The following is a 19,243-nucleotide window of genomic DNA, read 5'->3' on the forward strand; positions in this document are numbered from 1 at the left end:
ATTTCTTTATATTCATGCACTTCATGGTCTTTGAGCTTTTTGCATCTGTGGTTTGGCATGCGTCATTAATTTTGGAAATTTCTTAGCCATTATCACTTCAGATATTTCTTCTGTTCCTTTCTCTCTTTCTTCTCCTTCTGCTAATCCCATTACATATCTCTTAACACTTTTTGTAATCGTACCACAGTTCTTGAATGTTCCATTCCCTCTTTTTTTTTCTTTGCTTTTCAGATTAGAAAGTGTCTTTTGACATATCTCCAAGTTCACTCATTATGTTCTTGGCTATGTTCAGTCTGCTGATGAGCCATCAAAGGCGTTCCTCATTTCTGTTATAGTGTTTTTGATTTCTTGCATTTCCTTTTGATTCTTTCTTAGAATATCCATCTCTCTGTTTCTTATCCATCTGTTCTTACCTATTTTGTACTTTTCTATTCATGCCCTTAGCATATTAATCATAGTTCTTTTAAATTCTCAGTCTGCTAAATCCAATACACTTGCCATCTTGGAATACTGCTCAGTAGATAAGCACACAGACTCTGGAAGTAGACGGCCTGTGTTTGAATTCTGGCTCTGCTCATCATCTGTGTAGTCTTTCACAATGTACCTCTGTTCTTTCTGCCTCCGTTTCTTCATTGCTGAAGTGGGACTCCTCACAAAACCTACCTCATAGAATTGTTAGGAGAAATGAAGCACATGAAAAGCACTTTGGGGGAGCCTGGGTGACTTAGTCAACTAAGCATCTGACTCTTGATTTCCACTCAGGTCATGATCTCAGGGTTATGGGATCAAGCGCTGCATTGGGCTCTGTGCTGAGCATGGAACCTGCCTAGGGATCTCTCTCTTCCTCAGCTCCTCCCCACCCAGATAAATAAATAAAACACTTAGAATAATGTCTGTCACAAAGTAGGCCTTCTGTGTATGTTAGATGATGATGATCATGACCGTGATGAGGTTGATGATGAAACAGCCATTTGTGCCATGTGCCAGCACACTCCCATGCGAGACCCATGACCTGTGTTGTCTCCTCTGCCTGGGGTGCTTCTCCCCAGATGCCCACATAGCTTGTTCCTCCTGTCCTTCAGTCTCTGCCTGAGTGTCCCCATAGCACTGAGACCTTTCCTGAGCACCATATATAAACACAGCCCTTCTGCTGCTGTTCTCCCTGCCTTCCCCGGCTTTGCTATTTTCCCTAACAAGTATGGTTATAAGACATATTACAGGTTTACTTGTTTTTTTTTTGTTGTTGTTGTTGACTTCATAGTCTCCTTCAAATTAAATGTCATCTCCTTCAACTTAGGGGTGAGGTTTGTCTTCAAAATTTAAAGAATTAAAATATCCTTAGGGCAGTTTTCTCTAGTTATAAAAAGAACTACTCTGCAGCTCCTTACAATAAGGTTTTGAAGAATATTTAATGACATTGAGAAATATTTATCTGGTGCTATCACGCCTGTGCAGGATCAGCCACAGATGACAGGGAAGACTAAAGGAGATGGTGTGACTAAGGCAGGGTCCATGCCTGTAGGGGAAGCCCCACAGCCTGTGCCCAGGTCTGTCTGAGTTCACAGCCTCCAGCCCTAAGCCACAAGTAATGCTTTTTGACTTTCTCTTTCAGTATGAATACTTCAATGCTGTGCTGATAAACGAAAGGGACAAAGATGGGAATTTTTTGGAGCTGGGGAAGGAATTCATCTTAGCCCCAAATGACCATTTTAATAATTTGCCTGTGAACATCAGTCTGAGTGACGTCCAAGTGCCCACGAACATGTACAACAAAGGTAAGACTCATTGCTGGCGCTCCTTGTAGAGGGTGGCGAGCAGGGGGTACAAGGGATGGCTCCGGCTGGTTTGGGGTAGTGTGTTTTTTGAAAAATACCGTTACAAGCTGGGTGTGTCGGCATCAGCGGGATAGGTGAGGTGTGCCTGTTCTGCCTGGAGACGGCTTGCTGTTGTCCCAGCTGGTGTTTGCATCAAGCCATCTAACATGTAATCCAGGGGCTGGCAAGCCTTTTCTGTGAAGGGCCAGCTACTAACTAACTTAGGCTGTGCGGGCCACAGTATCTCTGTTGTAGCTCCTCAGCTCTGCTCTTCTGGCACAAAGGTAGCCTTAGACACCGCATCAATCAGTGGCTATGGCTGTGTGCCAGGCCACCTTTTTATCTACCAAAACAGATGGCTGGGTTTGACCCGCAGGGTGTAGTTTATGACCCCTGCTGTAGTCTTGTTCTCTTCTCTTCCATTCCTTATCATGCTTTTATGGGTTTGGAAGCCCCTGGGGTTGCAACAGAATCAGCTGTGGTCTTTTCTTGGAGTGCAAAGCAGGATGGACCTCCGTGGGGCCCCCTGTTTCAGGCTTGAATGGAGAATCCACTCAAATCCAGTCTTCTCATAGACCCCCACCTCTTTCCCCCAAATTCTCATCTGCCCGTGCGAGCTGGGATTATAATGGCTGGGGATGGGGCTCTGACCTCAGACTGTCTCTGGTTGGTCCCGCATTCCATCTCTTACTGGCTGTGCCTTTCGTGCACCCCCTTGTCTCTTTAGAACTCCGTTTCCACATATCTAGGATGTGGATAATAATTGTGTCCACTGCATGGGGTAATTGTGAGGGCCACACCTCACAAGTCAGTGGGAATGTTGCGTTCAAGTGGAGGATGTTGCCCTCTTTATCCTCACTGTCAAAGAGTAGGACTTTGCTTTGCTTTGTCACACCTGACCAACAAAGAACCATCCTCCCCAATATAAATCGGAAAGCCATGGAATCTTCAAAGCAAAATGCTGCCCCGTTGTCTGTCAAGGTTTCAAAGACATGGGGAGCTGGTTTCCTCCCTCCCCCACCACCCCTAGTTTCAGCGTCATATCCAGAGTGCAGTGGTCAGGAGAAGAGCTCTGGTTATGAGTCCCACTCTTCCCCTTGCTGGCTCTGGGATCCTGACCAGGAAACTTTGTCTCTCCAAGCCTCGGTTTCCCATCCTGTAAGAGAGGGATAAGGCTACTACCTCCTTCTGGGGTTATTGCAAGGCTACGGAGTGAAGTATGCACAGCTTTAGCAATAAAATTTGCTTCCAGAAAGCACTCAGTGCATTTGAGCTGCCATGGTTATTACTGGAAATACCGTGAATACACATTGCATTTCTAAATTATCCTAGGTCACCATTTCAAGAGCTTGGTCAATGATTAAAGAGTTCCCAGCTCACGGCCTGAAACACTCTTGTGCTTCTCTGTTGTGCCTGGATACCTAATGTCTCCCTTCCCGGGTTACCCGTTACCTATGCTTAAAATTTAGAGGAGACAGTATCCTATCCATGAACGTCCTGATGGTTATTGGGGACCCCATGGTGAACCAAGCACAGCCCCTCCCTCAAGAGGGCCACAGTTTATTTGGGGGAACAGGTAGGTAAAAAGATCAGTAGAACACCCTGTGTGTCACCTGCTGGCCACAGTTACAGACAGTGGGGGGCAGCGGGAGCTCCAAGGAGGGAGCCCAACCATAGACTCACGTGGACAGCCATGTATTTCTCTCTCTCTCTTCCCTTTTCTCTCTCCGAGAGAGTGATGCCGATCTGAACCATCTCTTGTGGGTTCTGGACTGGACCATGTCCTGTGGCTGAATCCTCACTTTGGACTCTTCCTAAGGGCAGATCCCTGAGGACCCAGGCTCTAGAGGGCTCAGCCCCACCTCGTCGAGTATAGTTTGCTCTAGTCCCCCAGGGTGAGCCTGTCAGCTGAGGAAGGAAACCCCCTTCTGTGCGGTGTGGCTGGAAGAAAGCCATCCTCTCAGCATTAAATGCATTCTCAAGTGAAGATGAAAAATTCACAAGATTTTACAGAGCAATTTCAGACATAAAACAATTGAGACTGATCTTTTAAAATGTGGTAGCTGCGTCAAGGTTGCTTGAGCCATTAGCACCGTTATCGAGATTTAATTGCACCTTGAGCTTTAAAGGAATAATTGTACCTTTCAACGACGGCAGTGCGTTAAGGGACCAGCCCTGCCATTGATCACATGGGCTGCAGAGTCAGGGCTCTGAGGCTCACAGAATCCTAACAGATCGCTTGAGCCATGGAACTGGGTAATAATATTTAAAGCCAACCTCCAGGGGCACATGGATGGCTCAGTGGGTTAAGCCTCTGCCTTCAGCTCAGGTCATGGTCTCAGGGTCCTGGGATCGAGCCCCACATCGGGCTCTCTGCTCAGTAGGGAGTCTTCTTCCCCCTCTGTCTTCCTGCCTGTCTGCCTACCTGTGATCTCTCTCTCTCTGTCAGGTGAATGAATAAAATCTTAAAAAAAAAAAAATAAAATAAAGCCAACCTCCACAGCCCTTGTGGGACCTGCCTACCACCCCTATCCAGACTCAGTGCTCCCTCAGCGAGGCTGTGGGGTCATGGACCAAGGTCAGCCAGGTGCTGTGTCCTGTTTCTGCCTGCCAAGCAGCGAGTAGCCGCACAAGGGAGAGAGGAAGGGACTTCAGGAAAATTCCTGTCTCCATTCCACCTAATTCAAACCAGCCTTAGTCTTTTTTCTTTTCAAGCTGCAGAAATGTATTTCATGTTAAGAGGGCCCGCCAGCCCAGATCTGGTTACTGACGACATGTACTCGGAACACATGCTCCAGGCTTGGTCACTGGCTGGCTGTGCCATTCTCGGGTTAGAAATCTTGCCCCAACAAAGGAAACCAATACAGGATATGCTTTCTGGGCCACTTGGACAGAGCAGAGTGGGTACTTAGGAGAGTGGGTACATAGGAGAAGGGTCTGATATTTGCCTGGGAGCTGCAGTGCCCTGGGCTTTTGGGCATAATGGCTGGTCATAGCTGAATGTAGCCGGTAAAATCTGTTTTCTGCGATCTGCTCTTCGTCTCCTTGGCCAGGTCAACATCTGCCTCTGCTCATGGTGCCTTTCTCATGGGCACTACAGGAGACTGGAGCTTCAGAGGTCATGGCCTGGAGGCAAGTGGGCCCACTGACCAGGAAAGTTCAAAGAGCCCCACCCCAGAGTCCTGAGAAATGTGTCTTAGGGTCCCGCTAGCTTCTTCATGAAACCTCTTCTGGCATGGTGTGTGCTTGTGTGCGGACCATCGATGGTCTGCCCGTGGGTTCAGATAATACCAAAGTCAGTTTTATGTCCTCCCTGGGCTAAAACGGTGTAAAATACACACACACACACACACACACACACACACACACACACACACACACACACACCTGGACATGGACACATACCAACATAGGTGCACCTGTTCGCATGTCTGTATCTACACATGTGTGTTTGTATATGTGTCATGAAACCTACCCCTTTATTCCCGCATGTGCCTCTGCACCCAGAAGAGAGCCCCTCTTCTCATGCACAGTATACCCCACTCTTTCCTTCCTGGTTTCTCTCCATTTCTGTTATCCTTGCCTCCCCTTTCCTGCTTACCCAAATGCTCCTCTCAAAAGCCAGCTCAGGAAACCTCTATCCTTCACTCTTTCCTTAAGTGACTTGAGTTTATTCCTTTGTTCTAGGATTGCTTTGTTCCAGAAGTGCACTGCGTGTCTTGTTGTTGTTATTGTTGTTGTTTGTTTTTTGTTTTTGTGCTTTTTTTTTTTTCCTTTTCCACTTGGAGTTTTCCGAGGGCAGGGGACTCTGCTGCTTCAACCCGATGCCCCACTTTCTCCCAACACCATGCTCTTTACTTACTGGGTTTTGCAGAGATGGGGGATGAGCTGGGAGAGAGCAGTGCCCCTGCCTCCTGGGCTGTGAGAAGTCAAGCCTGCCTGTAGTGTTCTCATGGTGTTTGCAAGCAATGAAAACATATCCCGGCTGATTTAAATGGAAAAGAAACTTTTTGAAAGGATGTCGGTTGGCTCACAGACTCTCCAAGAAAGCTGGAGAATAAGGCTTGGAAAATGGTGGGGAAGGAGGGCGACCAGGGGCCAGAGCCACACCCAGAGCCAGCCTGGCAAGGCTCTCGCACCACGGCTTTGCCTCACCAATGCCTCTGTGACTGCGAAAAATGTCTGTGCCCCATTTTCCTCAAACAGACTTCGGAAATGGTCATCCCAGTGGCCTGCCTCAGCGGGTTGCAGTGTGGATTAAGCATGTAGAAGGATGCCTGGTGTACGGTGACCGCCCGGTACCCGAGCTTGAGCAAGTTTCTCTTCCCCTCCCACCCTCAGGATCCTTAGCTATAAAATGGGTATAATATGAATATTGACCTTCTGGGATTTGCGGTGAGCACTGTAAGAATAATGCCCGTGTGGGCTGGGGAGCAGTGACTAGCCCACTGATGTTGGCTCCTGTCCCCTGCTGGAGGGAAAAATAAAACCCATGTCATGAGGTTGGGGTCCGATAGCCCAGGGAAAACATGTGGCCCGTCAGGGAGACTGGTCCTTGACATGGGCCGAGGCACCCTGCTCTTGTTATGACCCTATGACTTTGTTCAGTTCTCAGGGGGCAGTTATGGTTAAGGCAGGAGGGACTTCAAGAGGAGGCAGGATTAGAAGCCGGTGTTTTCATCATGTTCTCTCTGGACCACATGCCACCTCTGTGCTGAGGCTGGTGGATGGGGAGCCACTTCTCTCAAGTGCTTGAAACCCACGAACTGGAAATAGACCAGAATTTGGATGGAAAGCGTCTGCTTCTATCTTCTCTCAGAGCTGGTGCAGAACAGCAACGGGTGTTCTGTGATTCTGTGTTTTTAGGGTTGTTGGCTGCTAATCTGAGGGTTTTCCCCTTACTTCCTTGTCCCACTTTGTTCCCCCGCTTTCCTCCTCCGCATCGCCATGATGTCAGGACTCTGCTGGGAAGACAGAAGGCGGCCCAGTGATAATAGTGGGCTAGAAGAGGTGATGGGTTACAAATATGCCCAGAGTAAACACGAACGACTGTAATTTGGCTGGGGGGGTGAGTGGGGAGGGAAAGAAGCCTGTAGCTTCTGAATATTTTTAGACCCAGGAGAAGAGAGGCAGCAGTTTTAGGCTGGAAAAAGAAAAATGCGGATTTTAGACGTTATCCGTTTAAACTTCTGCATCATTTTACCACTTTGGCCTTGTTTTCTTCCCTCTTCAGCCCCATGAGAGTGGTTAGGCCGTGTTCTTGCCTCTGTTTTTCAGATGAAGTCACTAAAAGTCAGAGAAGAGGGACGCCTGGGTGGCTCATTCGGTGAAGCATCTGCCTTCAGCTCAGCTTGTGATCTCAGGGCCCTGGGATTGAGCCCTGTTTCGGGCTCCCTGCTCTGTGCGGAGTCCCCTTATCCCTCTTCTGCTGACCCTCCCTCTCCCCCTACTCATGTTCTCTCTCTTGCTCTCATGCTATCAAATAAATAAACAAAATCTTAGAAAAAATAAACAAAGGTCATAGTAGCGCATTAATCCTTGAATCCTACATTACTACATTACTCCCCAAATGCTACATTTCTACATTACTCCCTAAATCCTACATTACTACATCACTCTCTGAATCCTGCATTACTACATTACTCCCTGAATCCTACATCCTAAATCCTACTTTTCTACATTGCCACCTGAATCCTACATTACTACAGGTCATCACAAATGGATTGGTGTATGGTTGTTGTTGTTGTTTTTTTTTAATTGCTCTGTCCATTCTACTTCTATTTGAATTTGATATTTGGGAGGGAGTGTTGCTTTTGAAGACAGTCCTTTTAGAAGTATGCTTAATAAAATAATAATTTCATGGTCTTTTAATTTGTTTGTATTTTGTAATACATAGAATAATAACAATTGAGATAATAGAAATTGAGATGGAGGCTTACAATGGGATAGGAACTGAATCTGGGCTAAGAGGAATTTAAAAGACAGTGTCCAGGCAGTTAAGGACAATGTAAGAACAGGAATGATTGCTAATAGTGTTCTTTTTTTGTTTTGTTTTGTTTTGTTTTCACCTGATGTCTCCACATTTGTGAATTGTCACAGTAATAGTAGAGAGCCAGAGTTGGAAGCTGATTTGCTTAAAAAAAAAAAAAAAATTAATGACTTAGAGGGAATTCAAAGTCATTCCTATGATAACATCACTCATAGGAACTTGCTTTCTGATCTTGGATTGAGAGGGAGAGCGGGGACCACCTTGAGCACTCTGGAAATGATAGCAGGGGTATTGCAGCCTGGGCTGGCAGTCAGGTGTGTTCCAGAAAGGGAAACGGGGTAGGAAACTCTGTCCCTGGACTGATGTAGCCAACCTCAATATGCCACAGGTCCCCAAGAGTGAGAAAGGGACCACTTTGCTGGAAATGCATGCCAGGCCTCCAGGATTTGGGAAGAATGGGGAGACATGTGGATATGTGGACAGTCCTGTGGTTGCTGCCAGTGTCCTCAGCAGCCCTCCCCAGGAGGCCCTGTGTCACGGTACGGCTTGTTCAGGGCCTTGTAATTTGAGTGTGACTGATGCTTGTTGCCCCGGGGCTGACCCAGGCCACCATCCATGAAGTGGGCATTATGGCAGCACCTCTCCCCTGCGGGTTTGTGGGGGTTAAATGAAGTACTGCTCTACCATCAGCACTGCGGCTAGTATGTCGTAAAAGCTTAGTGTCACTTTTGTGACATATACGTGGAACATAAGGAATAGTGCAGAGGATTATAGGGACGGGGAGGGAAAACTGAATGGGAAGAAATCAGAGAGGGAGACAAACCATAAGAGACTCTTGACTCTGGGAAACAAAATGAGGGTTGCTGGAGGGGAGGAGGGTGGGGGGCTGGGGTCAGTGGGTGATGGGCATTAAGGAGGGCATGTGATGTGATGAGCACTGGGTTTTATACTGAGATGATGAATTATTGAACAGTATATCAAAAACCAGTGATGTACTGTATCTTGGCTAATTGAATTTAAATTTTAAAAAAATAACACCCCCCCCAAAGAGTGATATTGAAAAGTCCCCAGTGGTGTGGCTTCTTCCTGGGAATGTCTCTGACACTGAATAAGGTAACATTCTCTTTTCTCCTGCACCTTGTGACCCCTGTTATTACTGGAGTTTATACCAAGAAATTCAGTGAATAGCAAAGAGTTGCTTGTGGGCGTTGGAAGCCAATGAGCACCTTCCGTAAGCATCGGGATCCCCAGTCCTCACACCTGCCCTCCTCTCGCTCATCGTGTTCAGACACTCGGGTAGCCTCTGTCAGTTCAGGTCCTGCTGCTCAGGCCACATGGCTGCTGGGAACCTTGGTGTCCATGTCAGTTGTTGATGTCAACGATAGGGCTCCAAATAATGCTCTTTGCTTTTCTTTTGTCTGGGATGAGGACTCTCAGGAGGGCACTGTCCTTGGCAGGGACGTGAAGGAAACCGTCTTCCTTTTCACTTCTCGCACTGCTTCCCCTCTTTGTAGCTCCAAACTAATGGAAACTTCTGTCCAGGATGCACTACCCATTGTACTTGGAGACACTCACCTGCTCATTAGTCCAAGATGTCTCCCTCTATTGGTTTTCACCCTCTAGATAACATGCTATGTGCAGGCACAAGCATGATCTAATGCAGTCCGGTTCTACCCACAACCCAGTGAAGCTGGAGCCTTCATTGTTCCCATTCACAGATGAGAATACTGAAGCTTTGAGACCTGCTGAGGATGACTCAGCTAGTAAGATGGGCAAATCAGCAGGCAGCCCTGACACTGACTTTGCAACCACTGGGATCTCTGCCTCTTTATTCTGTGTCCTGTGCATGGCCAATGTTCCCCACCTGCCGTGCCCGAGTATTCCGTTAGCGGCGTCATGCCTGTTCACGGGCACACTTCACACGTGTGGCAGTGGAAGGCCCTGGTTTGTCAGACTGTGCTATTTTCTTCTCAGCATGCAAAAATCCATCATAAATGAAAACTAGTCTTATTTTACATAAACACTCCCAAGCTCTTCCCCGGATCAAAATAAATGTTGCGGCAGAAAGCCTTTTTTAAAATGTAAAGCAAATTCTACATCAGAATGTCAGTGGGTACCAACTGCTCACACGTTGGGGATATTTCTGTCGGGAGATGAGACGATTCCACATTTAATCCTGCAAACCTGCCATACCAGAATGCACACCAGGGAGTAAGGGGGTGATGACTCACAGTACAGAAAGGCTCTTCGCCTCTCCAGAAGGATCCCTGCAGTGTGTTCAGGAGAAATACTTCCTCCACTGTGGCGGCTGGAGTGACATTTGCAGAGCTGGACTCCAGAGACCCCACGGCCATATATTGATTTAATAGACATCCACAGAGCCCCTCTTGGGTGCAGACCTACTATGTTAGCATGAGGAGATGTGGTGATGAATGGGCAGACACTCTCCATGCTCTCGTATTGCTTAGAGGCCGGCAGGGAGGCAGATGGGATGTAAGCACACCAGGGAACCTTTGATGAGACCAGCAGGATGGTGTGCAGGAGAGGGTTGTGGCCTGGTGGCAACGTAGCCTGGGGTGGGGGACACGCTGGGCCCAGGGCGATCTAGGGCTGGGGGATGGCCATGATCAGAGGGCATTTTCCTGAGGAACAATGGGTAGGAAATGATTTGGTCAAGGGCTGGGGCGGGAGGGGGTGCACAATACATTGTTAAGGGGCCCTTAAAAAAATGTCCTGGGATGAAACAAGGGAAGGAGATGCTGATGCCGTGTGATGCTTGGTGGTCAACTGTGTGCATGAAATACTCCAGGAACATGTGTTTCTACCATAGAGAAGGCCATTTAGTTGTATGAGTCTGCTCTCTCCAGACTTACTTGATTCTATTCTCTTGTTACCTATTACCTATTCTCCTATTACCACTATCTCAGAAGGTACAGGATTCCCCAAGATTAGGACGGCTGGGACACTGGAGCTCTCTGGGCTCAGGTAGCTGGGTCCAGAGGTAAATCCACAATGATCAAGATGAGGAAAAGATGTAGAAGAAAATGCATAGTACAATATGTGTGTGTGTGTGTGTGTGTGTGTGAATGTGTGTGCATGTGCATGTGTGTATGAAGGATATACATAAATGACTGTATACACAGAACATTTCTGGAGGCATGTAGAATAAATCAAAGTACATACTTTCCACTTTCTACCTTTCTGTTCAGTTTGAATGTTTTATCATGAATATCTATTTTTTTGGAGGGCATGAAAAGCCAAAGAACAAAAGAACTTGATTTACAAAAGCTACTCATCTTCAAGTAATTTTCAGGTGCATAGGAAAACACCTGTGTGTCAAAGGTTACTGGCTTTCCTGCTGATGGTTCTTCTGGCTTCCTAGTGGCCATGGTTGATGATGGTTTTGTTCAAGGCGGGAGGACTGTTGAGTACGCCTTGCACGGACGGTGCCTTCTCTGGAGGTTGTAGTTAGTGTCATGTTGTGTCCTGATGGTAGTGGTTATTGTCATACAAACGATGTTGGCCTAGGAAAAGAGAAATGGGTTCCCTCTAAAGTGGTTCCATAATGTTCCTGTCATCCGCTGATGAGTGTTACAGACATGGGAATGCCCTGCCTCAAATATGAAGAACATTCTGCCCTTGGAAAAGAAATGTGTCAGTGCTGCCAAGGTCACATAGAAAACTGGGATTAGAGGTGAGGGTTTCTGGTTTCCAGCCAAAGGCAGGCAGTGTGCAATCTCCTTCTGTGCTCTCTCTTTGGCATTATCTCAGAGAACTTGCAGAAGGACCGTGGAGATCATCTGTCTCTGGGCTTCAGTGGTCCCTTCAGATGTGAGGAAGTACTTAGTAGAGGCCAAGGGCTAAGGTGCGTAAGAGCATGTCCCAGCCAGCCCCTGTTGCTTTACCCTCTGTGTCAGGCCCCCTCGACAAGCCTGGCCTGCATCAGTGATATGTGTCATGGGGGACTGGAGCCAGCAGTGACATTTTTACTACCTGAAAGATGCCTAATAGCCCAGGGAGGTCTTGGGGACAGGACTCCCAGGTCTGTTCTCTGCTCAGGGCCACTAGGTCCTCAAAACACTTGCTAGTGAAAGCTGTGATGTCCAAAAATTTGTGCCTCAGATATTTGGGGTGAATTTCAAGTAAAAACAACCTTGGTTACCTTACTTATTTTTCAACACATCAGGCTCTGGGCAAGTGGGGCAGTTCCATTTTCTAATCTCCAAGGGCCACCGTCTTGTATTCTTGCAGTCTGAAGCGGGAGAGCTACTTTCCTGATCTTCTTCTTTTCCCCCTCTTACTTCTTGATGGTACAGCCCCTTGGTGTTCTGTGCCCCCTCAACTGCCACCGCCCTGTTTCATGTAGATGTTTGCGTATCTCCATATGCAGATGGGCGCAGTACACTCTGGCTATACCTTTTGGCAGATGGGTTAACCCACATCTCAGAGAGACTGAAGCCACACAACTCTACATGGTAGAACCCGGACTGGAGTTAAAACGTCTTCCAGCTCACAGGGCATCTGGGTGCCCTGTTGGCTAAGCGTCCAGCTCTTGATTTCAGCTCCAATCTTGATCTCAGGGTCTTGATCTCAGAGTCATGAGTTCAAGCCCTGAGTTGGGCTTCCAACATGGAGACTATTTAAAAAAAGGATTCTTGGGCACCTGGGTGGCTCAGATGGTTAAGCGTCTGCCTTCGGCTCAAGTCATGATTCTGGGGTCCTGGGATGGAGTCCTGCATCAGGCTCCCTGCTCAGTGGAGAGCCTGCTTCTCCCTCTGCTTTTCTCTCTCTCTGTGTCCCTCATGAATAAGTCAATAAAAATCTTTTAAAAAAATTCAAAAAATAAAAAAAGAATTCTTCCAGCTCACAATGTGAATTTTTTTCACTAGAACTTGAAGCAGAGCCTCTGTTGTTGAATCTGTGTGGACACATCTTCACTTGGGTCCATTTTATTCCAGGCACTGTGCTGGGTTCAAGGAAGCTGGATCGTTCTCCTCCTTCAGAGACTTTTCTCGGGTGGGTTTTCCTGTCCTCCGTTCACTGCCATCAAAGGCAGAATGGGGGATGGGAAATAGCAGGGCAAAGTGCTTCAGGAACCCAGAGGAAGCAAAGAGGAGGGGCTCACTGTTGGGGGACAGGTTCGAGACCAGTCAGATGCGCATGAGGGGCCAGCATTAGGGAGATGGTGGATGGGTTTCCTTGGCAGGAGCAGGAGCCCTGAGAAAAGGTTGTGCCCTCCTCAGGTACACACAGAATGGGCAGCTGGTTTGCTTTTTCACAAACCAGACTTTAAAGAATGTCTAGAAACTGTTTGCTCAGTAAGGTTTGACAGTGTTCCTGGAATAATCTCTTGGATTTCAAGAACAAGTTGTCACACTGTCTGTTCTCATCTCTTTCATCCACCCCCCCACCCCCCGCCCGCCATCCCTTCATCCCTTCGCAGCACCTTCTTCAGGATCCTTCCCCATCCTTCACTCATGAATATCTCCTCCCCGTCCTTCACTCATGAGCCACGGACTATGTCCCTTCACAGGATATCTGTGTGACTCAAATGGATCAACTCAGAAGGCTTTATTCTTGTTTTTAATTGCCAGTTTATTCTCCTTCCAAAGATTTTCAGTAAAAAATGGCCAAATCATCCTTCTCCCCCTGAGCCCAGATGGTCTTTCTTCCTTGCCCTTCTCGCCCCATCCTCTCTTCTGTGAACTGAGTCTAGCAAAGGGTTGAGTGACATTTATATGCTGCTGAAGGCTCTAGTTAAATAAGCACTCTCAGGGGCAAAGGTGATGAGTGAAAAGAAGGGCGCTACAGAACTGAACCGTCAGTTTTGTGCGCAGGAGCCGCTGAACTCACAGGGAAGGTTCATTCTCGTCATTCCGTTCGAGGGAAAGACCCAATAAGCGTCAACATAATCTCCATCAAGTCACTCCTGTTCCCCAAGGGATAGTGACAGATAAGGAGGACAGCAGTGTCCTTGTCTGCACCCTGGGGGCCCATGCTGCCTGAAGCGCTGTCTACACTGTCTCCCTGAATGGCTCAGCCACCCCCGTGGGCAGGAGATCATCAAGCGGAGGGTCAGTGGATGAACCGTGAGGCCAGACAGCCACGTTAGAATCAAGGCTGCACCGTTCAGCTGCTGTGGGATTTCAGACAGCATGTTTCACCACTCTGGGTCTCCGAGGAGAATAGCCATACGCAGCTCATTACAAATTGAAGTTTTTGGGAGGACTAGATGGGGCAGAGGCAGATAGATACACTCTGGCCTATCAGAAGGCTCAGAAAGTGTTAGCCACCCTGATGGCCACTGCTCACCCATTGCAGATGACAAGCCTGGGGCTCAAGGAGGGGAAGTCTTGTTCAAGTCTGAGTTCAGATCCAGCTCTGCCAGACTCCAGTCCGTTGTCTTACCCGCCATGCTTTCATGAGCACCAGGAATCTCCCAGCAGAGGGGCCTGGGGGAAGCCCAGCACCCAGGCTGCTCCTCACGGACCACGAGCCTGGACACAAGTGGATCGGGATGGCTCCATGGCTCGTCCCCTCCATCCCAGTTTCCGTAGCCGGGCTGTCCTCCAGCCGAGGAGCCTCAGTGTGGCTGAGTTGGTGGTTCAAATGTGGGAGCGATGTGTGGAGTTGGTGACTAGCCCCGAGAGCCAAAGCTTCTGCCCATCCTCCTTGGTTGGCACCTGCCAGGTTGCAGACACAGAGTGTCACCCAGCTGCAGCGGCTCTGCATTCCGTTGGCTGCAGTTTAACATGGCTCATTGAGTGACCTCAGCGGTGGGTAAATGTGTGTCTTCTTGGAACCCTGGGGGTTCTCACTCTCCTCTGTGGGGTCCAGGCCTCTGTGTGTCATTTCTCCTGAGGTAGCCCTGGGCTGCCTGGCTGTGGTCCCAAGTTCTAGGGGCTTTGCCTCCCTGCAAGGGTCACACACTCTTGGAGCTGACAAAGGACCTCTGGGGCTTTCCTGTAGCCAGGGCACCAGGACCCGACTCAGCTGAGGAGCCAGCCTAGGGTTTCCCTGGGCATCCTAGCAGAGAGGATGAGGATGGCAGCCTCCATCCACCCCAGCCTGTAGCCCTCAGAATCCCTGGGGTTCTCATTCTCATGTGGCTCTTCCTGGGGTCCTTCTAATGAAACACAGTGGCTCCCATAATTGTCCTTGCTACAGTCTTTGCAGGGACTGCAGAGACTTCCTGGTTTTCTGCCAGGGGTAGGTAGGGAGGGGTGGAATTGTTCAGCAGCAGGAGTCAGCCAGACCCGCAGCTGTTGTATATTTGGGTGGTTATGAGGAGAGGCTTGGGGTCCTGTCCCTGCCCCTCTGCTTGCTGGCTGCCAGACTGGACCAGTTGTTACCCTCTGTGAGAGCAAGTCAGCTACTGTAGGGCCCACGATCCCCCCCCCAACAGTGTGATGGCCAGAAGCTACCCGAGAGGATGGAAAAGGACAGTAGAGAGGGTGGAGGGAAGAAAGGAGTGGAAGAGGGAAGGGGCTCAGGAAGGAGAGAGATGGGGGAAGGAGGGAGGGAGGGAGAAGGAGGGAGGAGGATGAGCGTATGGGAGGGATGGGGAGAGGGGAAGGAGGGAAGAGACACAGGGCCAGCTCCCCTTGGCCTCAGCCACCTGGCTAATTATTTTATTTTTACATTTTTGAAAAGATTTTATGAGAGAGTATGTTTAAGTGGGAATGGGGGAGAGGCAGAGGGGGAGGGAAAAGCAGGCTCCGCACTGAGTAGGGAAGCCAAGGAGGTGTGGCTCCATCCCAGGACCCTAAGATCATGACCTGAGCTGAAGGCAGACACTTAACTGACTGGACCACCCAGACGTCCCCTGGCTAGTCATTTTAGTGGTTGGTATTAGGATAGCCTGACTCCAGAAATGTTCTCCGTTTATCCTGACACACTTCATTCTAGAGGTGAGATTTCTTTCCTCCTGTAGCTCATTCTACAGAGTTTGAAGAAGAAGATATGATGAGAAGTTGTTTCACCTGTCAAGATATGAAATGTCTTTTGACACTTTTTCATCCGTTGTTCCCCTCCCAAGTCTCACTCAAGTTAATAAAAAAAGGAGACAGGACCGGGGGTTTGGTGGTTATTTTTTACTTAGACAGGAAAAGCCACCTTCTTCCTTCAAATTCAGAGTTGCATAAAGCACTTGGAAATGACATTTATTAGCTCATATTAGGAATTAACAAGTACATTGTCACTTGAGCAAAAAAAGGACCTGGAGGATGTGGGCGGAAAACTAAGGAGTCGGCCTGGGTGCGGGCGCCGGTATGCTGCCTGAGCGAGGAAGGCCCTTTGACCTGGCTCCGAACCAGCGTATCTGCGGGGAGGGACGTCACCTGCCAGCTTCCATCAGGCGGCTCGTGTGAGGAGTGAAATGCCCACACGCGTTCTCAGCGTGGGCGTTACAAAGGTCAGTTGTTCCCCACTTGCCAGCTTACCACGCAAGAGGGGTGCTCCTTAAGGGCCATTTATGATTAGAGGTTCATCTCCAGGTGTTAGCCGTGTGCACGCTTGCTAAGGAAAGAGGCTTCGCAGACAGGGCTGGACCTGGACCGTCATCAGCCTCGGATGCGATCGAGGGAACACGTCCACCCACCCTCCAGGATCTCCATATGTTCTTGAAACAAACCTTGCGTTTGAAAGGCAAGGATGACCCTTTCTATGGAATCAGAATCTAGAGACTAGCAGCCCCACAGCAGAGTGAGTCTGAGATAAAGTCAGACCTTCCAATGGTCTGGTGTGGAGTCTACGATGAGCTTCGTCCCCTTTGCAGATAATGCGTTAACAGAGATAATGTGCTTTTCCCATTCTAAGCAGTCTCTTTCCTTAATAAATAGCTTAGTCATAGGAGATACGTAACACACTTTCAGGTTGTGCCAGAAAGAGCTTTATCTTCCATTTCCACGCTGATGGCATATATTTCTGGATAACGGATGGCCAAGTGAGGAGGAAGTGTTTTGGAGATTTTCCGTCTCTGGAGGGATGTGGTTTATGTTAGCTCAACGGGCAGGAATCTAAGTCAGACGTTCTGTTGACAAAGGATGGAGATCAAGGACTGATTTTAAATGGGTGGTGATTATTATTTGCTGCGAAGTACAACTGTACGTTGGCGCTGAGTTGCTTAACGCAAAGGCCACCGGGGCTCGTCCAGCCTCAGATGGTGGAGGGAAGAGTCCTGGGGTCAGGGCAGTGCCCGCCGGGAAGTGAAACAAGGAGTTTGAATGCATCTCTTATGTGTCAGTGTGTCCGAGTTAAAGAGAAAAATGCCAGGATGAGGGGTCTCAATACTGCGGAAGTTGCAACAGCTAACAGCTAGGAGGCCGGTCCACGAAAGTACGCGTGAAATTCCCGAGGGCCTCAGGAACCCTCTGCATCACCATTTACCTGTGCAGCTGCTGATAGTACAGGAGTGTTCATGCGGTGCCCCCACCTTTCTCAGATGGCCGCACACTCAGTGACCACGAAGAGGTAAATTTCTTCCATGCGAGGTGCTGGGCTGACACTTGTCCCAGCCTGAGAGCCGAGGTGTCAGTGTCTGGACCCAGAGGCTGGGGGACTGGCCTTAGTGTGGAATCTGAGAAGCAGAGGAGGCTGGGGCTTCACATAGCTACTCTGTCCGTGTTGTTGGCCCAGACCCATGAACTGTTTACAAAGCCCAGAAGCACTCAGTCCAGAGCCAGCATCATGAAGGTATAAAGGAACCAGAAGTGACTTTCCATGCTATACAGAAAACCTGGGGACATGGGACAGCAGACGGTGGGGCAGTAGTTCTCATCTCAGACCATTTACTGATCATGACCACTTAGAGAGCTTCCTTGAAACAACAACCAACAACAGCTTTATAGAGATACAGTTTGCTGACTCAAACTGTACACTTCTCTGTTTTAAGTATCTTCACAGAGTTGTGCAGCCAGCATCTCAGCCAGTGTTAGAATGTTTTCCTCACCTCAGAACCATGAGAGACTGAGGACTCTGAGAAACAAACTGAGGGTTTTGGAGGGGAGGGGGTGGGGGGTTGGGGGAGCCTGATGGTGGATATTAAGGAGGGCACATATTGCATGGAGCACTGGGTGTGGTGCAGAAACAATGAATTTTGGAACACTGGAAGAATAAAATAAAATTTTTAAAAAAAAGGAAAAAAAGAAGCCCTGTACCCTTTAGACATCACCCACCTGTTTCCTTCCCTATTCCTCCCAGCTGGAAGCCACTACTAGTCTATGTCCTGTCTCTATAGATTTGCCTTTTTGGAGCATTTCATATAAATGTAATTCTATAATCTGTGCTCTTTCGTGACTGGCTTATTTCACCTGGCATTTTTTTCAGGATCCTTCCATGTTGTAGCAAGCGTCAGTATCTGTTCCTTTTCAGGGCTGAGTAATACGCCTCTGTAGGATAGACTACAAATTATTTATCCATTTATCAGTTGATAGATATTTAGGTTGCTCTTACCTTTGGACTATTATGAATAATACTGCCACAAATATTCAAGGGCAAATTTTTGTGTGGGTATGTTTTAATTTCCCTCAAGCATATGCCTAGGAGTGGAATTGCTGGGTCATATGGTAACTCTATGCTTAACAACGTGAGGAACGGCCAGACTGTTTTCCACAGTAGCTGTACCATGTTCCCACCCTCAATGTATGAGGGCTCTGATTACTCTACGTTCTTGCTAACATTTGTCATTATGACTTTCCTTACTGTCATTTAAAACCACGTGGTGTGTGAGAACTGTCTCATTGTGGTTTTGATGTACATTTCCCTGATGACTAATGATTTTAAGTATCTTTTCCTGTGCTTATTGAACATTTGTATATCTTCTTTAGACAGATGTTTATTTAGATCCTTTGTTTTTTTTTTTTAGGATTTTATTTATTTGACAGAGAGAGAGAGATCACAAGTAGGCAGAGAGGCAGGCAGAGAGAGGGGGAAGCAGGCTCACTGCTGAGCAGAGAGCCGGAAGTGGGGCTCGATCCCAGGACCCTGGGATCATGACCTGAGCCAAAGGCACTGAGCCACTGAGGCACCCAGGCGCCCCAGATCCTGTTTTTAATTGGACTGTCTTTTTATTATGGAGTTCGAAGAGATGTTCATTTAATCTGGATACAAGATATGGTTTGCTTATCATACATCAGATATATGATTAGCAAATATTTTCTCCCATTCTGTGGGTTACCTTTTCACTCTTTTGATGGTGTTCTTTGAAACACAAAAGCTTTTAATTTTGATGAAGTCCAGTTTGTGTATTTTCAAAAATTTTGTTGTTATGCTTTTCGTATCATACCTGAGAATCTGTTGCTCAACTTAGGTTGTGAAGAGTTAGCGCTGTGTTTTCTCCTAAGAGTCATATAGTTTTAGCCCTTCCTTTTAGATCTTTGATCTATTTTTAGTTCTTTTTTTTTTAAGTTCATTTTTTAATATGGTGTAAGGTGAGGGTCCA

General features: G+C 47.9%; 1 protein-coding gene across 2 annotated transcripts in view; it reads left to right on the forward strand.

Moving 5' to 3' along the window:
• CACNA2D3 (calcium voltage-gated channel auxiliary subunit alpha2delta 3) overlaps positions 1 to 19,243 on the forward strand; it is an 857,887-nt gene that overhangs the window by 331,174 nt on the left and 507,470 nt on the right. For both annotated transcript variants that reach the window (XM_032868337.1, XM_032868338.1), the window contains exon 5: positions 1,613 to 1,775. In XM_032868337.1, the coding sequence (XP_032724228.1) occupies positions 1,613 to 1,775 (163 nt within the window). The remainder of the gene's footprint in view (positions 1 to 1,612; positions 1,776 to 19,243) is intronic.

Source organism: Lontra canadensis, unplaced genomic scaffold (genome assembly GCF_010015895.1).
Source record: "Lontra canadensis isolate GAN:19392208 unplaced genomic scaffold, GSC_riverotter_1.0 scaffold35, whole genome shotgun sequence".
Lineage (NCBI taxonomy): Eukaryota > Metazoa > Chordata > Mammalia > Carnivora > Mustelidae > Lontra > Lontra canadensis.